Genomic DNA, 24872 nt, shown 5'->3' with positions numbered 1-24872 from the left:
TGTACTGAAATGCAGAAGTTCAAGTGTAATGTGAACAAACATCTTTTTACTCACCTCTCTTCATAATGTCCCTGCAAATTATATCCCCCGATAGTAGTCGCCTACTTCAAAGTGGCACTTGCCTTGTTTGGGGTGAAAATTGAATAACATTTTTTTTTTTAATCCAAAAATGAGAATATTTGTTCGAATAATCCAAGTAATCAACCCTATCCTAAAAAAGTCTATTATATAATAAAATGGCCGATAATATTTTTCAATCGAAAATTTATGTAATTACGGATTAGTAAAAATTCGTTGGAATAATGTATTTACAACGAACACAAAATTGTTTAATATAAATTAAATTAAGTGATTTCCGATTACACCTCCACCTTCTCCACCCCCTTTCTTCAAATAAAAGAAATTGCCATCAATTTTATTTGTCGCGTTATTTGGGCGTGCAGGAAAAGGAAAGATTAAATTCCTAAAGCTAAGAAGAAAGAAACTGTTGTCTCGTCATTGTTAAGTCATTTGGTGGCGAGGGTGGGAGGAAGAAATGTCTCACATCCGACCCGAAGAGAGGGGGACAGCCACCCTACACTCTTAAGTTGCCCTACATTTAAAGGGGCTTAATAGTTTAAAGTTAGGGCCCACCTTCTTCTTACACTCCGCATCCACAAGACAGAAGGTCCCAGTGTGGGGGTGACGAACCACCTTGAACGTCGTGAAACTGGAATCTTTTTCTTTTTCTCAGTAGAGGAAGGCAAAAGACAACATATAGTTCCCTACCCAGTTAATATTTTAGTGAACGAAAAAAATTAGTAATTGACAATTGTAGAGTTACAAAAATAACACAAAAATTAAACAAGAAAATAACGGTGAGAAAGTTCCGTAAAATCTAAATTAATTCATTTACTTTTTTTGCTGATAAAGACTTCCTTCCGCCTACCTCTTTTTTATGCATTTTAAAGCGAAAAGACATGACGTTTTTAAAACTTCATTGGAATATTCTAAAGAGTTGAGATGATACGCCAGTGGAAGAATAGTAGGGGAACAAAATCCTTCAACTCAAACCAAAATAAACTTAAACTGCCCCAATTTTACAGGGTAGCAAAAAAAAAAAAAAAAAAAAAAAAACATATACGATATCAAATTAATTTGACTAACAAAATGCCGCCTTTTAGTTTAACTCTTGCTGAAGACTTAACATATCATAATTTGCTTAACTGTACGACAAAGTTAATACAATTCTAAACAATAGTTTTAAAGCCTATAAATATTATTAGCAATAGTAACATCATGTTCACTTTAACTCCCTACAACAACACCCAGCATCCCAAAGATTTCTTCATACTAAATTTAGTGCAATTATTCTCAATACTTCTGGAGGTTTCAAGTGCTGATAACCATCAGCAGTAGTAGTAGTAGTAGTAGTAGTAGTAATAGTATATGTAGTTATAATATGTTGATTTTCTATGACATGGCGTCTCTCAAGGATTCTTGATGACAAATTTGTTGTAACTTTTACTCAATACTTCGTATTTAGAATAAAGGATTTGTAGATGAGTACTACGTTTTAGAGTTGACATTTAAGTACTTCCGACTGGTCACCATACATGCTCGCACCATGTGATATACAAAACAGAGCCTTTCAATTGCAGAGAACCATCTGTGCATAATGAGGAGCTACATCCTTCTTGATGTTACCGTGTCAATATGCATGGGCATAAACCGAACACAGCATATCTAGAGGAGTAAACACGGACTAGAAAATCCAGCTATTCAACGAGTAGCAGTAGTTTTAGTTATATCCATCCACAAACTGATAATCTGGTTCTAAGGGTAGCCTAGCTTTGCAGATGATCGTCTTTGTGCTGCTTATATAATCTTCCATTAGATAAAACCTTGTTTTATCGTTAATTGATAGATATATTTGCTGATACCATGCTTTATTCTCGATACATGGGCAAATAAAACAGATATACAAATCTAAAACAATCGATAGTTCCTTAAAATGATGGGGAGGGGGAGATGATTATTACATTTAATGATGCTAAGCCACAGCTCCTTTCCTTCAACAATTATAAGAAACCTTTCCAACCATTGATTGCTAGCGATGATAATGCCGAGAGCTCAACGTTCAACTCCACAGCCTAACAGGTAACATGAATCAGAATACATAGCAGACACTGCCAAGTTTGCTGCAAACAAGATGGGCTCCCTGTACTGAGCTAGGAACTTTCTCACACCTGTCAGTATCCTATATCTCTATAAAGCCACTATTCATCCATGCATGGAATATTGTTCCCACATTTGGGCTGGTACACCAACCACGAACCTTTTCGACACGGTGCAAAAAGAATCTTCAATTCAATAAGTCTCACACTATTTACAAAGTTTCTGCTCATCTAATCACTGTAATGTTGCATCCGTGTGCTTGTTTTACAAACACTTCAATGAAATGTACCTCGAATTTACTGCACTTGTGTCTCATCAATATAAGTAAATCCTATAAGCAGCAAAGAAACACGTCTTCACTGATGCCAGAAAATTTTATATTCTAATAGCTTCTTTCCTCAAACTGCTTGCTTTTGGAATACCCTACCTGTTTTCTGGACTGTATCAACATGCAGAAATGTAAGTGTAATGTAAATAAATATATTGCTGCATACTTTCTTACTTAGAACGCTCTCTTATAAATTTGACCCCTAATTCACAGTAGTAATATGCCTTATTTGGGATGAACGAAAATAGGAAATAGCTCATTGTGACATCTTGTATGATATTTACCGGGTGTTCAAGACAAATTTGATAAGTTTATATTCTTTTATTTCAGAACTATTTAATAAAGTCCAAGAAATAACTATTTCTAAGGGTTGTGGAAAACTGAAAAGCTTTGGACTATTGAACGGGAGTAATTTGCATCATTGATTTATACCGGATTAACTTGGAGGCCGGGAGATATAATCTAAAGAATTAAGATGAATATTTGAATGCAGTGACTAGCAGGAAGGATCACAGCAGGCGTTCTGGTCATGTCTGCACAATAGAATTTGTCAAGAACAATATTTTTTAAAAAGAAAATGCACCAAGATAATGCAAACTTTGGCAAAAGAAATAGATGTTGGTGTGACAATTATGAAGAAAACGTTGAATGAGAATCTTCGCTACTTCTCATACAAAAGTTGCAACAGCCAATTACTCACTGCCAAGTCCAAGAGAACCGCCATACAAAAGCTAAAACTCCTTAACAAGATCTAACACCAATTCAAACTAGTGATGCTCTGATCTTTCCCATGACAAACTGCACAAAGCAGATGGTTAGCCTACAGTTCAGTCTTGCACAAGAACAGGTTCTCTTGAGCCATGATCTTTTTAGTCTTTCTAGTGACGGCCACATCATGTTGCCTTATATCTATATAATGTCTGTTGCTATTGTCTCTATTGGGCGGAAAGAATGGCTGTGGAAAGGCTGTATGTGTGGTAGAAGGACTCGGCTCCATGTCATACATTCAGAAAAACCCAGAAGTGGCTGCCTAAGAATTTCTATTACAGCACCAGTTTCAAATCCTTTTTGCAATTCGCCTGACGATTTTGTATAGGACATAGTTGAGTCACCAACTATTCTGTCTGCAACACAAAGGAATATTCCATTGCCTGGATCAAATGTTCAAGCATCTCTCGAAAGATGCCATGAAAGCCACATATTCTAGATCCAGTGATTGATTCCTCGAAGAGATGCACTTTGAGTTTGGAAAATATATTAATTATTGGCTAAGATATAAAGTTTTTTTTTTCCTTTCCCAAACATTAAATCAGTCTCTCCCCCCCCTCCCTTTTTTTTTTTTTTTTTTTTTTTTAAACATAGGAGTCACCACTTATCAAGGCCCGATAAAGCAGACATGCTCGCAATGTCTCTTCTGTGAGAAAGAAGTTGCAGGGAAGACAAAAAGGGCATACCCCACTAGGCTACAAAGTCTATTTTGAACAACCAACTGAGCTGACTTCAGCATTAATACTGTGAGTGTCTGATTTCTGCCCATCAACCACTACTCTTATGAACCTATCAAAGAGAAATGATTTAATAATTGAGAAAACATTTCCAGCTATACCGTTGCTGTAGATCTTAAGTACAATTTTATGCCATACCCTATCAAAGGCCACCCTATCAAAGGCCACTGATATGTCAAGAGCAATTACTCAAGAAAAAAAGCCTCTATCGAGAGATTCCCTAATCTAAACGGCTTTGTAAGTATGGGAGCTAGTTCTGATTGAAGTTTTTTGAACACTATAATTGGAATGCCGTCAGGGCCAGTTGCTTTACTGGAATGAAGGTTTTTGATTAGCTTGGCATCATCACGCACACAGATATCTGTATGTCATATAGTGTGTTTTCTGATACAGGAGGAAATATAGGGAATTGATGGCCTTGGTCGCATAGGGTAGAATTAGCTGCAAAGTTCTTGGCAAAGAGTGTGGCTTCGTCTGATGCTAACAAGATTACCTCAGGTCCATTGATGATGGTTGGGATACAGCACACGCTTCTGTTCAGGAGCCTGTTTGCTATTTGCCAAAACTGGTGGAAACCAAGCTGCTGCTCAGCTACTTTGGACTTAACAGACTGAGCATACAACTCTCTTGCGTTCTTTACTCTTATACAGTGTACACCCCGTAGTTATCAAATACTTAAGAATGAAACACTAAAAATACAGCTGTAGATTTTGCCTCAGAAGTTTAAGACAAAGCAAAATATTTTTCTTAGTAATATTCAATAAGGAATATCGATTTCATTTTTTCTTTATTTACACTTAACACAGCTTTGCCTTTTGTCAATTTATTGAATTTTAAAATCAATAAGAGAGGTAAACAATGAAAACACTTCAAAAATACATTCTTTACAAAAGAAAGAAAAACTATTACATTTTTGTACAAATAGAAATTTTAGAACAGAGACGAGTCACATGATTTGTTCTCTACAACATCCTCATGGTTGAACTCCATATAAACTGGAAACAGATTTGTATTCCATATTTCAATATTTTTCCCTGCTCAAAAAACAAGGAGTCTTCTGTTAAATATCTAACTGACAGGTATGGGCAAAAATGTTGAAAAAAATAAAAATAAATTAAAAAAAATAGGGCTACATAGTTTTGAAAGTCGGTTTATCATAATTTTTTGATAGGTTTCCGACTACTTTTTCATTGAAATTGAAAGATTAAAGCCTAAAGTTAATTTCCAAAAGGAAAAAATTTAAAAAAAAAAAAAAAGTTATGAAAAAGATTTTCACGGCAACACGGCACGCTAACAAATTCGGCTAAATTTTGAAGTTAAATAAATTCATTGTAAAAATCCTTTGAAAGATAAGCATTAGTTTTCTGGATCTAGTTCCAATTAGTAAAGTCCTGACACATTGTATTAAAAAAAATCAATAAAAAAAAAAATAACCTTACTTGTACAAAAAGAATGGCTTAATCAGCCCCAAAAGCAAAAAATTCTAGCTTCGTTTAAGCATAAATGAACAAAGTCATGTAAGCAATGATTCTACGGAAGCCCAAAATGTCAGAAAGTCAAAAGGCTATCTGAAAATGATATCAGGTAGTTAGAGAAAGGGAGTGCTGGTTTTCTTTTCTTTTTTTCACAGCCATGCATCTGTACATTCATATCGTGAACGTTTGTATGATTTTTACCATTTGTTAATTTAATTATTTTTCTGTGTTCCTGCTTTTAAATTACAAATTTTTTTTTAGTTTTCAAGATTATATAAAAATTATGTTATGCCGAAAGTTTGACGTTCATTCAAGCAAGGAAAATCTTACAGAAATTTAAAAAATAAAATAAAATAAAAAATGTAGAAATATTTTTTGCAATTATAATTATTTTGCATGAAAATATTAAATAAACAATGTTTAATTCAATGATAATATCGGTAGTTTAAGAAATTAATTTTTCTTTGAGTTATATCGAATTCATTAAAACATACTTTCGGGGCTTTTTTCATAATGTTCCTGAAAAAATTATTTTTTCTTTTTTATTGTTACAATTTAAAAGCAAAAATTAATTCATTTTTTTTTTTTTTTTTTTTACTATTGAAAATCATAAATTTAGTAAAGGTGTTTTTTTGTTTAAACAAAATAATACATTTCCAATAAGATTCAAATAAAAATAATGGGTTCATTAAATTCCGTGATCATTATTTGATAAATATTGAAAATTTCATTAAAACTGGTTAATTTCCAGATTTTTTGTGAATTTTTAAGTAAAGGGAGGGGTCAAAATGTTTATACATTTTGAGCATCAGTTATTCATTTTGTACGTACATACTAAATGAGAAGTTTGTTGCCAACAAGACAAATATATCAACAACCGGAACAGGTTAGCAACAGGTTTTCTGCAATGGCACCACATATACTTATCACTGCACTAAGAAATATAACCACAATATTCGTCTTGAACAAAACATTTCTTCCACTGTTTACTTAGCTGAATAGCATCATTATAAACACAAGCAATACTCAGTTCTGAACGTTTCTACAAAAATGGCCAAACTGCTTACAAACATTACTTAGGAAGAATTGAACTATTAGTATTTTCATGCGACTTTTTAAAAAATTGATGGCATTATATAAACAAGTACAAGAAAAGTCAGATCCTCAAAGTTAGACTTCTGACAAATCAATATATAGCCAACATATTACAGAAATGTTCAGTTTGTATTTTTAACTAAAATCCACATTCTAAACTACAGTGATGATTTTAAAAAATATATATTTAAAAACAAATCTAAATTTAAAATCCATTTTGTGCAAAAAAAAAAGAAAAAAAAATGAAAAGAAATTATGACTTACATATTGGTAAATAATTGTATCTTTTGCCCCTTTAAGAATTGCGTGGAGTAACCAAAAGGTAACCCAATTAGTACTCACTTAGGGATCATGCAAATTAACCGATATAAACTCCAATGCTCCGAGTTTCAGTTTCTTTTATTAGTCACCCTACTAGCTTGGATGACTGCATTGTGTAAAGTGCACAGAAAACTGTCCCAGGCAGCCATTCCTCGTTCTCCTGTTTCCCCCATTTCAATTAATGATGGCCTGACTGCATTGTCCCAGAAGGCATTCTGCAGGCAAAAACTATTACTTTCTTGACAGAAAGATCTAGAATCGTCAAAACTAAGCTGTTAGCTGGACAATCTTCAGATTAAGACGAGTTCTTGCAAAAGCACATATTTGAACACTTTGTTCAGTATATCATTCTTTATTACTTTTTCAAGTATTAAATTAATATTCACTGTTTTTCTGTTTCTCCAAATTTGTCATTTTCAGTTTGATTTTCAGTGCTAATCTTTGAGTACAATCCCTACTTTCTCACATGCAAGAATTGAACCTTTTCTGGAGATAAAATTTCCCACAAAATTAGTTATGCAAAAATAAATGCATTTCTTTGCTTTAATTCTTTATTTTTCATATCAAAACAAAAAAATATACTGTGTTTCTTTTACACAATTCCACAAATGATATTGATCATCAGAATTTATTTTTCTAGATTTCTAAAAAAGGAATTTGCATGGGACTTTTTCTATCCACTTTAATTTAAGTATGACAGTTATACACTAGAGGATGATATATACATCTGTTGGCAGCGATCAAAAATTATGTGACTTATTTTAAAAGCTTCATCTTCTGTATTTTGATATCTAGTTTGATCGTTCAATGAAATTCAAAATCTGAAACAAAATCAAGTTAAATCTGGAAAATGAAATCGAGTTTAAGAAAATTAAAAAAAAATAAAATAAAAAGTGTACGAAAAAAATTAAAATTTAGTTCATTTTCAAGTAATCAAATTTCATTTTTCATTCGAGTCTCACATAAACTAACATTTTTAAATGATTCTTGGATCATTTACAACTTGGTATCTTCTTACCAAAGTTGCAATTTGTTCCGATTTTTATGCTGAATTAGATTTTAAATAAGAAAAACTGAATATATGTGAAATTTGTCAGCATTAATCATGTTAGAAGAGCGAGCGTAAAATAAAGCAAGTACTTGCAAGGAATGAGTATCCAGAATGTTTAAGGACATAGTGAGTCCGTTCTGGAAAGGGCCGATTAGAAAGTCATGTTTATTTTATGAAGTTTTCTTTTTTTTTAACACTTTTTGGGTGGGGAAGAGAGAATATTTTTGTTTTATCCCAACGCATGCTTAGCATCGTCTACCTTTTTACATTTTATTTTCACGACTTTCATATTGTAAACTGCTCTGGCCATTTCCGAGACTTCCATCAACAGCTGGAATTGACTATGTAAGTACCGAAATTCTCTGGATATCCATTCCTTACCATAAAATGATTACAAGTTGAATTTAAATATAGGTTGAAGTTAATAAAAGTAATAAAAATGCTATAAAGACGAAGAGGGCAGCTGTTTCTCATGCATTAATGAAATGGGGATGTTATCACTAGTGAAGCCACTTTAAGAGAATTCAGTTTCAGCTTAAGAGCAACAATATACAAGAGAAGATAGATACAGACCTGGTCTTTCAAGTTAACCTATATCTGTTCATGCTAACACATGTATAAACTGCTTTTAATGGGTATTTACTATCATTATATTTTCTACAAGCTTTACAAGTAAAAAGAACACTAACACCTTTCAAAATGGGATAAAAACAGAGAATGTGCTTGATTGGCACTTGAAGTTTGACAAAGTAGAAAATAATTATGCTAATTTGTTTTAAGTGATTAATTGAGCTACAAAATGTTTATTGACTTGTTTCATAAGAATCCAATCGCGAAAAAGACAAATTACAGTTTAAAATAACTTTTTCGAAGACAGAAACATCAAGAAAAGACTCTTGCAATAGTTGCTTAATGGAACAAGAATTTACATTAGTGCATAAAACTTAAGTTTAATTTGACATATCAACTTTAGAGGAATTTTAAAGAACAAAAAAATGATGCTCAACACTATTTCAAAGCATTTTATTACATAAAATCATTACATTTAATTGGGGGGGGGGCGTCACCATTTATCAAAGCTTGAAGGCCACTGAAAGATATGCTTTAATGAATGTAAGGTGGTAGTGAACTAATCGTTAATTATGCAAATTGGGTGGAATTTGATTATTTATGAGGACGACCTAACAGGAACTTGTTTATATTAAATTTGAAGGTTATCATGTTGTATTCAGCCAGAAAGCATGCCAGTGGAACAGTGTTCCAATCCAAAAGTGGGCAGTTCTGGGAAATAAGTTTTGTTTATGGAATCTGTGTTTACATTAAGGCACAGATAGAAAGTGGGGAAAATCATATATAGTGGTTTTAGCTAGTTGAGTGATTTTTGTGGAAGTTTGGAAAGGGGGGGGCAGAGCAGAGACAGACTTGCGACGTCTCTTCTGTGGGAAAGAGATTGCAGTGAAGAAAAAGGGCATCACTTACTAGGTTTCGAAGCCAGTTTTGAACTCTATCAAGGCAGGATAGGGCGTGCCAAGCAGCCCCTACCCAGATGTGGCAACAGTATTCGATTGTAGGAGGCACTTATACAGATAGAGGATCGCATTGGCAGTGAGGTGATAGAGTGATCCAATCATTTTTCCAGCAATTTTGGCAACAGATTTGATGTACGTGCTCCATTTCAGATCAGGAGTGAAGGTCAGTCCCAGAAGTTTGTCAAGATATGGAGCTTCCATAAGATGAGAGCCATTCATTTCAATTGGGATGTGATGGGTGTTAGAGCGATTATAATGAAAGGAGAGAAGCTTGGATTTCGATGCATTAAAGTTAACTAACCAACTTTTTCCCCATTGCACCACGTTCTCAAGATCAGAATAGAGAGAATCAGAAAGATCTTTGTCATTGCTAGCCTTTGAAGTGTTGCCATAGATTGTCGTGTCATCTGCATAAATGTCTACGAATGGACCTAAGAATGTAATTTGGGAGATCATTTATGGAACATTGAGAAACACCAGCATTAATATAATGAGTTTCTGATTTCTGCCCATCAACAACTACTCTTATAAGCCTTATCAGAGAGAAAGGATTTTATAACTGAGAGGACATTCTCAGCTATTCCATAGCTGGCGATCTTGTGAAGTAGACCTTTATGCCACACTGTCAAAAGCCTTTGATATGTCAAGAGCTATTGCTTTAGAGACAAAATCTCCATTGAGCGATTCGCTAATCCTGTGTGATATAATGGTTAGTACATCAACTGTAGATCTCGCAAAATGGAAATCATACTGTATGTCACCAAGCATGTTACTTTTGCCGAGATGGTCGACCACTTCTGTTTATCACAGTTTCCAGCAACTTACTCATGACACAGAAAACTGATTGGTCTGTACTGAGAGGGAGATGATCGATCACTGGAATTTTTAAATCCTGGCCAAACTGATGAAGTTTACCAAGATGTTGGGAAGCATTTCTCTTTAAGGCAACGTTTAAACAGCTTTGTAAGTAAGGGATCTAGTTCTAGTTGAAGCTTTTGGAGCATTATAACTGGAATGCTGTCGGGGTCAGTTGCTTTACTAAAATCCAGGTTTTTGATAAATTTGGCAACATCATGTACAGAAATTTGTATGTCTGTCAGTGTGTTTTCAGTCACAGGGAGGAATACTGGGGGTGGGGGTAGACGGCTCTGATCGCAAAGAGTAGAATTTGATGCAAAGTTCTTGGCTAAGAGTTTTGCTTTGTCAGATGCTGATGAGATTACTTTAGGTTCATTAATGATGGTAGGGATAGGGGACACGCTTCTGTTCAGGACCCTAATTTTTCAAGATGTATTATTTACATAACTACTGATGCATCATGATCGAATATTTTTGGGGGGTGGGGAGCTATATATTGACAACCTATTTTGTACACATTTCGGATATAATTGTATTTTTACTTGAGAAATTAAATTAATAATTTACTTTAAATTTCATTTTAATTAACTCCTCACAAAAATCTCCCACAATACATGATGTAGTCACTGACTCTCACGGTCAGTCAATCAGTGATATAAACTTTTTATTTAATATGACACTTTTTATTGTTGCTAGAAACACTCGTTTGGCTGTAAACACTATCAATAATTTCCCTCACTCTATCTGTGCCTAAACGTAGATTCCATGAACAAAACTTCTTTCTAAGAACTGCACACTTGTGGAACTCTCCTCCGTTTAACTGCTTTCCAGCTGACTACAATATGGCCATCTTCAAGTCCAATGTAAACAAGTTCTTGGTGAGCGTTCCCCTTAAGTAATCCAATTTACCAAATTTACACTTCTTACGATTACTGATATTGTCCTTTTGACCACTGTATACTCTTTAACCCTTATCCTTGAGTGGCCTCTGGGCCTTGATAAATGGTGATTCCTTTGTAAAAAAAAAAAAAAAAAAAAAAAAAACATTAAATACAATGATTATAACCTTGATTTTACATGGCAATTAATCAACTGAGAATATACCATCGTTTTGTCTTTTATTCCAGAGGTCCCATCGATAAACATTAAGTCACTTGATACACAGTGCTGCAAATATTTTGTTAATTGTAATTTACGAAACATTACTTATTAAATGAGTAATGCTTATTTTTTATTTTATTTTATTCTTAATTAAATTTAATAATGATTTTGTTTTATTTACACAATTTATAATTTCCGTATAACGGATGCTGACCCATTGGTTAGGACCAAGCCACAAATCCAACTGATGATTTGATTTTGTGAAGGCGTATTCAGCCACCGTGACTCATTTTATGTCTAGATGATTGGATTACGTTTGATGCAAAATGGTCAATTATTTTAATCATATAAGATTAACATAATTGACCATGTATGCCGTTTTCTTTTATTTTTAAATTCCTACAATGATTCTAGCTTGAAGATTCTTGCCATTGAAATAACATTATCATAACAAAATCAAATATATTTCCATAACATTTCGGTTCAATAAATTTAATGACCAAACAATACCATAATAAGTAGGTTATATTATTACGATATCGTTTTGTCATTAAATTAATTATTGAAACAAATTGTTATAAAACTAGAACTAATAGTCGTTAAGGAAATGTGCTTGATTGGTAGCCATATTAATGAAAATAATACCATTTTTTTTAATATCTATCTATATATATATATATATATAAGTGTCGTTGTTTTTAATTTTATTATCGGTGCCTGAAATATAAACATCCTAAATTTTTTTTCATTATTTGTAGCCCTTTATTTATTTTGTACTTACTTTGATAAGGTCATTATGCAATTTTTTCTATGTAAAATTCTAAACATGTCTCTTGAGCCTATAAACTTCATAATTCGTTGTATAAACATTACTTAGCCTTACTTTATCTTGATCATGTTTAAATTTTCTATTTAGTGCTGATGAAAAGACTTTAATTAAAGAAAAAATTGTAACGTCTCAGAAACGATCGTACATAAATTGGTTGTTGAGGGCAAATTCTTGAAGCTCAAGTAAATAATTTTTTCCATAAATCATACTACCTGATGCAACACTTATTTTATGTATTTTTCTTTATATCACTTACAGTAGTCTGCAAAAATATGGGTGATTTTTTTTTTTTTCACCACCTCAAGATTAGACATGAAGTCAGGTTACTATTGGCGGGGATGAGAGGGATCTAGCTCCCTTGAAATGATGGTGAGAACTCTGAAAGACAACCAAAAATTGATCTGCTGGTATTTCTCAGTAAGAATACTTCAGACAAAAAGAGTCTGGGACTGCACATTCATAAAATACAGGCTTAGTTTTCATTGAGAATCAATGTCCCTGCTAGGCGATTTGGCCACACACTGAATAATTAGCCTGCAGGGCACACTGACTCCATCTGTCCCTTAAGAAACTGCTTTAGCCCCTTTGGGAATCACGGTCGATCAGCAGAAAAAAGCCTGGAAGCAATGAAAAGATATCGTGTATGTGTCCATTAAATGCTGAACACTCCAGCATTGACGATCTTCACCTGAAGATAACAGCTGAACGACCTTCAACAACCCAAAGAACTTTCAACTGTTCATTTTCTTCACTCTGACACTATCCAACTTCCTGCCCCTGAAATAAACCCTTTGGTTTATTGTGTTAAAAGAGGTTTTGTTTTTCTTTTCATGAGACATTTTTATTTACTGGTACATCGAAATGTATCTTGCATATCTAAAGTCCCAGAGCAAAACAATCCTGAGGTTGTCAGAATATGTCAACATTAAGCTGTCAAATTAAAAGTAAAGTTTTAGCCAATTGTAAAATAATGAAATCGACGCCAATTCAAAAAAAATATTGTAAAAATGATTTATTTGTCACTAGTGCCTACGTTTTTTTAGCGGTTTTTAATCCCAAAATATGGAAATAATGGATAACTGTATGCGCCCATATTGAATTCATGCACAAAATGCAGACGTCACCGATTTTGCACGGATTAATGAAGTTGCCTATTACATATTGTTGCTCTTTTTTATTATTTACTAGAAATCGAATATTTACTATAAAGCTGTACATTTAACAGGAAAAAAAAGGAGTGAAAAAAAAGGAGTGAAAAAAAATAAATAACATTTCTTTCTTGATATTTTTTTTCTCGGTAATTATTTGAACTACAACAAAAGACAGAATTCTAAAAAATAATTATTTTTAAAAAGCTTTAAATGATATTAAATTAAAATATTACACGATATGAAGTTTGAACAAAGATTTTTTAATAACAGATTTTCAGTAATAAAAAAATATATTCATATATTTTTTATATATAACTCGAGATAATAAAAAGGTGCAAATCCCAAATCGGCATAATAAATTCGTTTCGATTTTGTTATTTACATTGATAGAGGGTGATCTGTATGTTTCGCGCTTTTTTTAAAAAAGCATGGAAGCCTGTAAGCAACATTATCTTTAGATACATAAGTGTCAACAGAAGACGTTCAAATTGTATTTTTAACTCTTGTCTGTGTAGTTCGTTAATAAAAATCTATTTGTTTTACAAAAGCTAAGTCTTACATTGTTTTTTATCCATAGCAAAAACACGTTACTTCCATTAACCATTATAACGCGAATGCCCATCCATAGAAATTGACACAAACACACGAAATGATGACGTTGCTAATAATGTGTACAATGCTGACGTTTCACACACCGTCGTGGAGATACCTACCTAGGTCTCGCACTATCAACCCAACTCCAACCCCCGTCCCCTGGACGTACACTGCTTGTTTTATAAGTATTTTAATGGAATGCGGTCAGACGAATTCGTAGCACTTGTGCCCCTTCGATGTAAATACTCCCGACAAGCAACAAAATTCCACCCTTTCACTGTAGAAGATCCCTAGATGCCGGAAAGTCTTCTACTCTAATAATTTCTTCCATCGAACTGATACACTTTCAAATTCCCTCTAAGTATACTGCTTCCTTGATTGTAGCGACATGCAGAATTTTTTAGCGTAATATAAACATATCTCACAGCTCAACTCCCTACATACTGTTCCCATGGATGTGAGATCAAAAAGTAGCCCTTTATGCCCAAGTGCTTTGTTTGGACTAAATACGAGAGAAAAATATCTCGACTAAATTCACTGAATCAGTTTAGTGAATCATATTAACGACACACATTTTGAAATAAAATTTTCCAAAATTTGAAAACTAAAAGGTCAATCGAATATTAAGTTTGTTGATCTATTAGAAATACTCAGTTTTCAGAAAAATAAAAAGGGTGCAAATAAATAAAAGCAATTTAAATTTTCTATCGTTTGGTAGTAGTTATGTGTTGACCGTTTATATATATATATATATATATATATATATATATACACACACACACACACACACACACACACACACACACACACACCATACTGCCCAATCAGCGATTAGGCCACTCGCCAGTAAAACAAGTTTAAAAATAATTTAATTATGAAATGAAAACAAGCAGACATTTTAACTTTCTGAAATCTCTACTTATATATATAATAAGGCACCTTGTGTGTGTATGAGAGAGACTCCGAAACGGCTGAGCCGAGGCTTTTGAAATTTCACACAATTGTGCTTTTTACGTCTAAGAGTGTTTTTAGATAGATTTTGTATTGGAGTGTCTTCGATAAGTATTGAAAATTGTTAATAGAAAGGATTTAATTAAAGAAGGAACGGTCTGATTTTGACCAAAGTTAACACCCTTGTACAGCCTAACATCACAAGTGCATTTAAGAATTTTATCACTGCACAAGCAGAAAGGCCTGGCGTATAAAATTAACAGTGAAGCCTCCTCCTGGTGCAGTAGTGCACCGCGAGGAGTCCCCAACTATAGGCAAATCAATTGATTTTGAAAAATGGGCGGTTTCAACGACATTGGAAGTAACTGCTTCGTCGATCCTCATTCAACCCCGGGCAACGTTCGTACCCTTCGGTTAGGGTCAGGCCACAATTACGTAGTAAAAGAAGGAGTTACTTTGTGACCATTCGAAATTTGAAGAATTAAAAGTGATAAATTTTCTCAATTTCTAACTTGCAATTCAATAGAATAACATTTCTTTAAAGATTTGATCGACTTTCCATGTTCGCTTTAGAAGCTACCAATAACAAAACCAGTTACAGTTTTATAACAAGTTAGTTCCATTAATGATTTTAATAACCAAACGATACTCGTCGATACTGTAATAGTTAAATTAATTGAAACTTAGAATCCTATCAATAAAAAGAGTAAAGAGACTATTGGGCAACGCTGGGAACATACAATAATAATAATAATATCAACAACAACAATAATAATAAGGTGCTAACTAATGCAGAGAGTGACTGATCCGTGCTATTTTTTTAAATCGTATTTTCAAGTTTAATTAAAGTTTTTATGATATGTTTTTTTTTATTCAATTGTAAGGTTAAAGTACAGAATAGGTACAAAACACCCTCCCCATGTTAAGAATGGCTTTTTAAATAATAACGTTATTATTTCAGCACGGATCACTCTCTGCATGAGTACCAATAATAATAACTATTAAAAATAGTTGTAATGGGGTCTTTTTTATTATCCAAATAAAAGAAATCGGTTAAGTCCAAAAATTTAGTACTCAAAGTTAAAACGTCGGAAAGGGACTCGGTTTACACCTAAATATGGAACGGAAGTCACTAAACATAAAACGAAATACGAAACGATATTGAACGAGTGAACCACTTCTTGTTTTATGAAACAATAAAAAAAAAAAATATTTTTTAAATTTCTATAAATATTTTTTAAATATTTAAAATATTAACATGGAAATATTTTATTTCAAAATAGTAACTTAAACTTTCATAGTTTACATTTCTATAAATAATTTTCTAAATATTTAAAATATATTCATATGGAAATAATTAAAAATTTTCAAATTTTAGCAAATAATTTTGTCATAAATAATGTATCACAAAACAAAGTAGCTACCTCAAATTAAATTATGAAACCGAAACTTTATTATTCCACTAAAAAATTCCGTGATAAAATTTGTGAATGACAAATATTTCAAAAAGACACCATTTAGAAAAATGCAAATACAAATTCTCAATTTTTCGTGATAAACAAGCAAACAAAAAAAATGAAAGTTTATTTTTTTATTGTCTCATGATAGTACAAGAAGTCTTAAAACTAAAATGATTTTTTGAAATAAATCATTTCCATATGGTTTCGTATCTCGTTTCATGTTTAGTGACTTCCGGCGTCTTAACTTTTAATAATTAACTTTCTGGACTTAACTAAGAAATTCTACTAAAACTGATAAATGACAACATGGCTTAGAATATGACGAGTGAACTGGATGCTGCTGCAGTACGTGGCCATCCTCCAAGGTATTATCGCCTCCTTTCAAGGCGGCTACCATATTAAGAGAAGACAGAGATCGTCAATAATCACCCCTAGAAGGGGGATGTCAACGGCTTCGAATAGACAATATTGGTGGTGGATCCCACAGCTTGACCAGTATCGCATTCGGCCTTCTCGATCTTATTTAAAATTGACTTAAGTTAATGCCATTAACCAGTTAGCTTCTTACAGCAAATTAGAGTGGGATTGGGATTTTATTTTATTAACTTGTTAATTTAAAATTAATCTATCTTCAACTTCACTTGGAATCAATTTCATTCCTCCGCAAATAATCTCATTCAATTTGTTTATTTTTGCAATTAAAAATACAAGCAGAAATATGCGACCAGAAGTATATATTTTATTGCATATCAGTAACCCCACCAATTTCATCCCTGATAACACAGTATTATGACCACGGAAGACTACCCAAGGTAGGAGGATATAATTAATGCCTGGGAGGATGGTCTCATGAGAATAGAACAAATAATCCCTACCACCCCGCAGCCAAACTGAGATACCACAATTAATAGAAGTAATAGTTTCCACTTCAGACACCAAATCCCCATTAAATTGTAGAATTTATGGTCTTTTAAAATATACGTTAGGTTTTAAAACTGAACTATTTTCGTTGCTATAGTTGCGCAGATCAACTGTCAAAGTTGTAGGACAGCTTATCAGAAAAGACGGTTACATTTGAAAAAAAAAAAGAAAGAAAAAAGGCAACTAAAGTAATGAAATAATAGGAAAATGAAATGAGGCCATCCAAACATCTACACACTTGAAAAATAAAAATCATGGGGGTGGAGGGGATCGACGGCTCTACAGGTGTGCGACAACTGGAGTGGCGACTCTCACCCTCTTTACCTGTAGTTTAGAGAGAGAGGAGAATGGGGGGGGGGGGGTCACACGGCCATCGTTTATTTGCTCGTCACAAAAAGGACCGACCAATCAAGACACGCGGAGACACCTTACACCACAGCAACCAGCGATATTTATCCCCACACCATCTCAACCTTTTGTGTTTTTTTTTTAATTTAAAAAATAAAATAAATTGCTAAATTATATCACCAATGTCGTCAAACAACGTGCAAAATATTTTTTAAAAAATTAACTGAAATATTTTAGATTGAATAATAAACTTGGTATACCATAAACTTTATGTACCAACCACGTCTTCATTAGAAGACAGGTAAAAAAAAAAAAAAAAAAAGAAAAAAGTCCGTTGTGAATTGAAAAAGCAGGCATGTCCACGAGTTTGAAATTACATTTCAGTTTAAAGTTAATATAATTGGATTTGAAATGATGCCAATAATTTTAAGATAGTAACCATGATCACCGACAATCCGAATTTAAATCATCAAATAATCAATTTTATAAAAGTGTTAAAAAACAGAGCTAAAAAAAGTAAGAAGATTAACTCAAACAAAATCCAATATATTATTTTTTAAATTTACGTTTTGTCAATAAAGGAAATCAAAATAAGTTGATTTTCATGCTAATTTTTTGTTGTTATCAACGTTTGTGGACTTTAAAAAATATAGAAAGTATGTCAAGGCGTGTCATGGTCGTTAATTACCTGGCGACCAGGTAAGTAGTCAATAATCGCCCATAACTAGGCAGGTGTAGTTCGTTAGAGTCAAAGTCAATTAAACTTGTAAATATTTGGATTAAAACAATTATATGAGGATCGAAATAAACAGGATAATTTAGTCATAACGTTTTAAGTTTTTATTCATCATGTAATCATGGCAAAGGTACTATTTCTTTTTAGTCACAAATCTTTAAAGTCGAAGTGACTTCGTGGGACAAGAACTTCAAAGGCTTTTAACGCAGGTAGCCATATTGAATTGAACAAATAAATAAAACAAAATAGTTAAAGAAATTAAATCAAACCAAGTTCAAAAGAATTTTGAAAATTAAATTTAATTTTGAAGGCATAAAGTCGAAAATCAAATAAGTGAAAGTTATTTACATTTTTTTTTTATTCTTGAAAATAAAGATATGAAATGCTAAACTTTAAAGAAATAAATATGGTATTTTTTTAATATAAAATTAATGAAAAAGAACGCCAAAATGTTTTATCAAAAAAGGAATAAATACTGAAATTTAAAACAAGACATGGTTGAGAGGGAGAAAGACATAAAAGGCAGTAATTAGCAATATAATTAATATATTGAAAAGTTATTGATTTAGCACATGCTTTTTTTTAAGTAAGCACCAGTAAAATGATAGCAGCAAGATTTTAAAAAACTAACTTGTCAAAACTAAATAAAGAAAAACAGAAAAAAAAAATTAAAAAAAAAAAAAGAAACAAATAAAAAAGAAAAACGATGAGAAGTTTTATTTTTCTTACCTCATTTGGTTGACTGAGGGCAAAAATATCATAGTGGTCATCATTCCATTCATTAATTAATTGTACCAACCGTCGGAAGGCAGGATCATCCGGAGAATATTTGGGCATGGTTCCGAATTACATTCCAAGAAAAGTAAATTCCAAACCGATGTTAAAAAAAAGAAAAAAATATAAACTCGGAACCATAAAAAAAAAAAAAAAAACAGAAAGAGGGGGAAAGAAGTGGGGTTAACTTTTACTCCAGTATGTTATGTTGTCTTTTTTATCCAGGAAGAGGAGAAACCACATACATCACCACAGAAACTTGTTGCAAAACTTTCTTAAAGAAACTCAAGAAAGGTATGTCAAGTTAGGGTGACGAGATATTTTCTAAAGTTAAGCCATAAATCTCGTAGGATGTGTTTACTACTTTAGCAGTAGTAACAGTAGTAGTAACAATGTGTGTGTGGTTTGGGTAGCAGTACTAACAAGACGAGCAGTTGTAGTAGTAGCGATTGTAAATACTTGAAAACGTTTGTAGCTAAAAAAAAAAAAAAAAAAAAAAAAATACCGCTTGTTTACAATAAAAAATTGAAGTTATAACTTATCAGTATAGTGATATTATTGTTACTTGCGAGATTCACAGTCTAACGAGGTGTCTGATCCTTACATTCTAATGTTATTTTCTTTCTTTCTTTTTGTTTGTAAGGGCCCAGATATTTTCCTCATCCCATCTCCCAACTGCAAATCACACACTTCTGGTATCTCAATACATTTACTACTAATACTTTAAATGCCAACTTTTGTCAATGTATTAATCTAGTAGAGCTTTTTCTTTTCTTCTCTTTTTTTTTTTTTTTTTAATTCGTGCGTGTTTTTTTTTTGTTTGTTTGTTTTTTTCACACCTTTTAAAAATTTGTTTTTGTTAATAATTCCAAATTGATATAAAAATAAAATACAAAATCTTTTTCTTTTTTAATGCAGCAAACGAACGGGTGTCTTTTTTGTTTGTTTGTTTCTGTTTCCTGATGTTGGTCCGAAAAAGTTGGGTTGCCGTCAACAAATATTTTGAGTCTAAATATATTCGACCAACTTTTTTACCCCGTTCAGCAGAGCTCACATGAAATTCCCTAACCCAGCTAATTGGCCTGCGCATGCGTCCTCGTCCACACGCACACACACACACACACACACACACACACACACGAAGAGGGGGCGTGTCTAAATACTTCACTTTCTTCTTTCAGCCTTTTTCATTCTCCCTCTTCTCACACACTCCTTCTTACAATCTTAGAGTACTCTTCTGTTCCCGTTACCATTCCTTAACGATTTTAAAAAAAAATATTTCTTTGACAATGTTTCTTTTCTCTCTCTTTTTTAATGCTTCCTTTTCTTACGTTTTCTATTTCTACATTTACGTTGTGCTTTTTCCCCATTACATTTTTAAAAAAATCACTTGTTTGCTTTCATTTGAGTATTGCGTTTCTGGTCCTGCCCACTCGTTTTCTTTGTACTTTCCTGGAAGCAAGAAAAAAGAAGAGTATTATCCACCCTTAATTTCCATCCTTGGTCTATCTTATAGCGATTGTTGTTTGTAACAGTTTTTTCTTTCTTTCTTTCTTTTTATTGTGGCTCACCTGATATAACACCAGTTAAATCTTTTGTCGGCTTCCTTATCCAGGACTTTCCTTTTTAGCATCTCCCTCTCTCTGTGTCTCTCTCTGTCTCTGTCTCTGTCTGTCTGTCTGTCTCTCTCTCTCTCTCTCTCTCTCTCTCTCTCTCTCTCTCTCTCTCTCGTTAATTGGCTGTCTTTTTCTTCGTTTTTCTTTGTAACATTTTAATAATATTTTTAAGACACCTTAGACTTTGTTCAAGTTCAGTTTGTGATTGTTTACAAAGGATTTACTTTCGTTTTGTGCGCATCGTTCTGCTTCACGTTGGATGCCCTGAAAAAAGTCTCTTTTGATTAATATTTGACAGTTTAAAATATTTTATTCTCTCCCTCTCTCTCTCTCTCTCATATATATATATATATATATATATATATATATATATATATATATATATATATATATATATATATATAAACAGCCACCCCACCTCTATTACACACAACTAAGTGATGCACAGATATTTTTATCGTGTGGCGTAAAAAACATTTTAAAGAAATAAAATTTTTTAAAATAAATAAGTAAAGAATTAAAGTATTGATACAGCTTTGAACCAGACAAAAAGGAAGTTTCATTCCACCTTTTTGGACTGTTTGCATGAATAAGCGGAAGATGCCGAAGTGCTTATCCAATCAGTAGGTGAGAAAACCTGACAAGTTTAATTGTAAAGTGATTAAATCGTAAATTTCAACAGAAAAAATGCAATAAAAATTAAGAACGTAACAAATAGTCAATTTCTCAATTTCTCAAGTCAGATTTATCAACTGTTGTCAAAGTAACATTATGTTAGGATTAGTTTAGAGCAGTGTTTCTCAACTTTTGATGACCTGTGGCCCTCCTTACCAAGTATCTCAATACTCGTGACTCCTACACTATAACAAAAAAATGTAGATTTCGTTTCTTGCTGTTTATTTAGTTACACTAAAATTAGTAATCAAAGTGATTTTTTTTTTTTTTGTGAAAATTACACACTTGCTTTTGAGCTCATGTGACGAAGCCTCTTATTTCCGGTTCCATCTTTGATACAAAGCAAGGCGAATAGCGTTCCTAACATCGACCGTTGCTGATTTTCGTTTTAATGGTTGCCAGGTCAGAAAATCCACATTCGCAAAGGTAGCGAATTGTATGAGTGTTACGGATGCCTTTTTGTTGAGTAGGGGATACACATCCTGAATAGACAACAGGAAGTTGGGGAAGTCTTCTTTCTTACTGAAAGCCAGATCTATTGGTTTTGAAACCTTAAACTCTAACAGCTCTTCTGCTTCATCTTCAGTACATTCAATTTCAGTATCGAAAGGGTCTCTGGGCCATGAAATAGCCAGTGGTACTTCATCGAAATAAGATTTGAACTAAGCTTAGAGAATTTCGAGATGTCCAGTGATGCAATTGTAACAATTGTGAGAGAAAGTTCAGTCATCTGCATTTGCAAAATGCTCGTTTAAGAAAGGAAACCAGGCTTTGATTCGTGCCTTCCAGATTTCAATTTGAGCAGACAGTTAATCAAACTTGTCTTGAAGATTACTGACTGTCACATCACGGCCTTGAAAGGATTAGTCCATTTCGTTGAGTTGGCCAAAAATGTCGGCCAGGTACATCATGAAAAACCCTTTATTGTCAAAGTGGGAACGGAGGTTGTTTTCTTTCTCTTGTAGAAAAATTTCCACCTCCATATTGAGTTCACACAGCCGAGAGAGGTATCTCCCCCTCGATAGCTAATGAACTTTGGTGTAGACCTGCATGTTGTGCTTCCATTTCGTTAGCTAGAAGTTGGAGGAACTGATAATTTTTGTTTTTTGCATGAATGAAGTTGATCACTTTGACTGGGGCGTCCATGACTTGCAACAAACACGGCGGTAGAGTTTTCGACACAGGAGCAAAGCGGTGTAGTGAACCGTGGGAAGACGCCATGCATGACCATTCATTCTTGGCAAGCGTGAAGAACCTTCATCATCGTTGGAGTACCATCAGTATATTTGTGCTTGAAATTTTGGCAACCTAATACATTAACTACCAAAAAAGAGTCCACGATGACTTTGACACATATTGCTGTTGTTGTGGTTGGCAGAGTATTGCAAAACAAAAATTTTTGCTTCATCTTTCCATAGTGAGCGAAGACGATCAACTAGTTCTCTAGAGCGGTGTCTGTAGTGTTAGCATGGAGGATGCTTTGCTTGATTTCAAAGCAAACTTGAGGGCATATATCAGCGATCATGTCATCAATTCGTTAGCGAATTGTGTCATTAGAGAGCAAATTTGCTGGACCTTTTCGTTTTGCCTCTGATTTGATCATCAATTCCACCATGTTCTCTGTACAGTATTTGATAAGTTCATATCGGCAATTTGTCAGGTTGTCTCGTTCAAAAGCTCGATCAGTATAGAAGAAAAATTAATTTTAACTTTTTCATATATATATATATATATATATATATATATATATATATATATATATGTATATGTATGTAACGTAATCCCCCATTTAGGAGCATTAGAATTACTACGCTGAGGTAGCTTATCATTCCCGGGTGACGCCAGATAACCCCAGGATTTAAGGTAGAGAAGATAAATATATATATTTTATTTCATGTCAAAATAGATATTGTTTGAAACCACAGAAATATATCTTTGCAGCTAAAAAGTTGATGACAGGAAATTTCACTTATAACTAGGCATTACCTGAGTCTCCTTGAGGGGCGCAACGCACGAGGTCGTTAAATGTTACACATTTTAGTAATTAATTTTTGCAATTAGTGAAAAGAATTACGGAGCATTTAAGTTGAATTTTGGGAGTAAGAAGTTTGCCAATCCTTGCATGGTTTCGTGGTGCATTTCTGGATATGGGTCCATTCAGACATGCTGCCTGGGAGGACGCTGGGGGTGTGTGGATAGCTCCCTGTAGTTGTTTTATTAATCGTCCATAAGGAGACAGATGCTGAAATTGAGGTCGTTGTCTGCACGAGCGTGTGTGTGTCACATGGAGAGAGAAGAAATGTATCATATTAATCGTCCATAGGGAGACAGATTAATTATGCCGAAATTGAGGTTTTGTCTGCACGAGCGTGTGTGTGTGTGTCACACGGAGAAGGAGTGTATTATGGGAACGTGTTTTGAAACATCAAGAGGAATTCAATAAATTAGGGGGTGTATCTAACTTCCTGTAGTTTTCTTTTATTATTTTGACTATCCATGAGGGTACGGAGTAATTTCAGTGAAACTGAATTGGTTGTTTAAACAGCCTGTGACAAAAAGTACTTGACTTTTTGTAAATAGTTGTGTACTGACAGACGGGATTGTCCTCGCTTTGTTCTGGGGATGGGCGTGATCAAGCTGGTGTATCTGTGGAGACCAGGAGAGATGGTCTGATAGCAGAGCAGCGAGTGGTAGCTGGCAGAAGGAGGGAGCTGTGTAACGTGACGTGGACAGAATCGCGAATTGTTGACACTCGGTGGTCTTGAGCACCCCGTTCGCTCTGCTTGTGGTTGAAAAAAAAATAGCATTGATGAGCGCTCCGCCTGGAAGATGGTTGGGGAGATTGATGCCTGTCAGTCATAGCTGCGTTAATGGATACAAGAGATAATTGGAGAGTAGAAGAATATACCTGAATATTAAACTCTTGGAGGATAAAACATTAGTGTTTGTGTTTGAATTATCGAAGAGGATTCGATAGAACGAGGAACCAAATATAAGGTTTATCAAGTTGTATCCTAGTCACTGAACACACCCAAGTTAGGGTTGGTAGCCAGTTACAGAGTGGAGTCAGAGTATGTAGCATTTAATATGGTCGGAGATAAATTTATGCTGTTGAATCAGCGAGAGGCAGGAAAATGCCGAAATAATGGTCTTAGAATTTGCCGGTCACAGAGTCCGTTATATGTCACTGGAGATCATGAGTTGTGTGTGTTGGGATTATTTCAGGGGGATGAGAGAGTGATAAATAGCGTCTGCAAGGTTGAAGTGGCAAGTGAAGGTCTTTTGCCACTAGCTATACGAGTAGCTGAAGGCACCTGGTTGGTATCCATGCAACAGAAGATGGAATTGTCTAAAGTATGCAGTAACATGGCTGCTGGGATAATCAAGGTGGGACCAC

General features: G+C 33.7%; 1 protein-coding gene across 4 annotated transcripts in view; it reads right to left on the bottom strand.

Moving 5' to 3' along the window:
* Positions 1-20717, bottom strand: part of LOC145291987 (uncharacterized) — a 210777-nt gene extending 190060 nt beyond the window's left edge. For all 4 annotated transcript variants that reach the window (XM_080137948.1, XM_080137944.1, XM_080137945.1 and 1 more), the window contains exon 1: positions 19140-20717. In XM_080137948.1, the coding sequence (XP_079994074.1) occupies positions 19140-19247 (108 nt within the window). In that variant the 5' untranslated portion in view covers positions 19248-20717. The remainder of the gene's footprint in view (positions 1-19139) is intronic.
* Positions 20718-24872: the final 4155 nt, after the last annotated feature.

Source organism: Euprymna scolopes, chromosome 13, assembly GCF_053919585.1.
Source record: "Euprymna scolopes isolate OS-2025 chromosome 13, ASM5391958v1, whole genome shotgun sequence".
Classification (NCBI taxonomy): domain Eukaryota; kingdom Metazoa; phylum Mollusca; class Cephalopoda; order Sepiida; family Sepiolidae; genus Euprymna; species Euprymna scolopes.
This window is presented reverse-complemented; position numbering and strand designations above follow the sequence as displayed.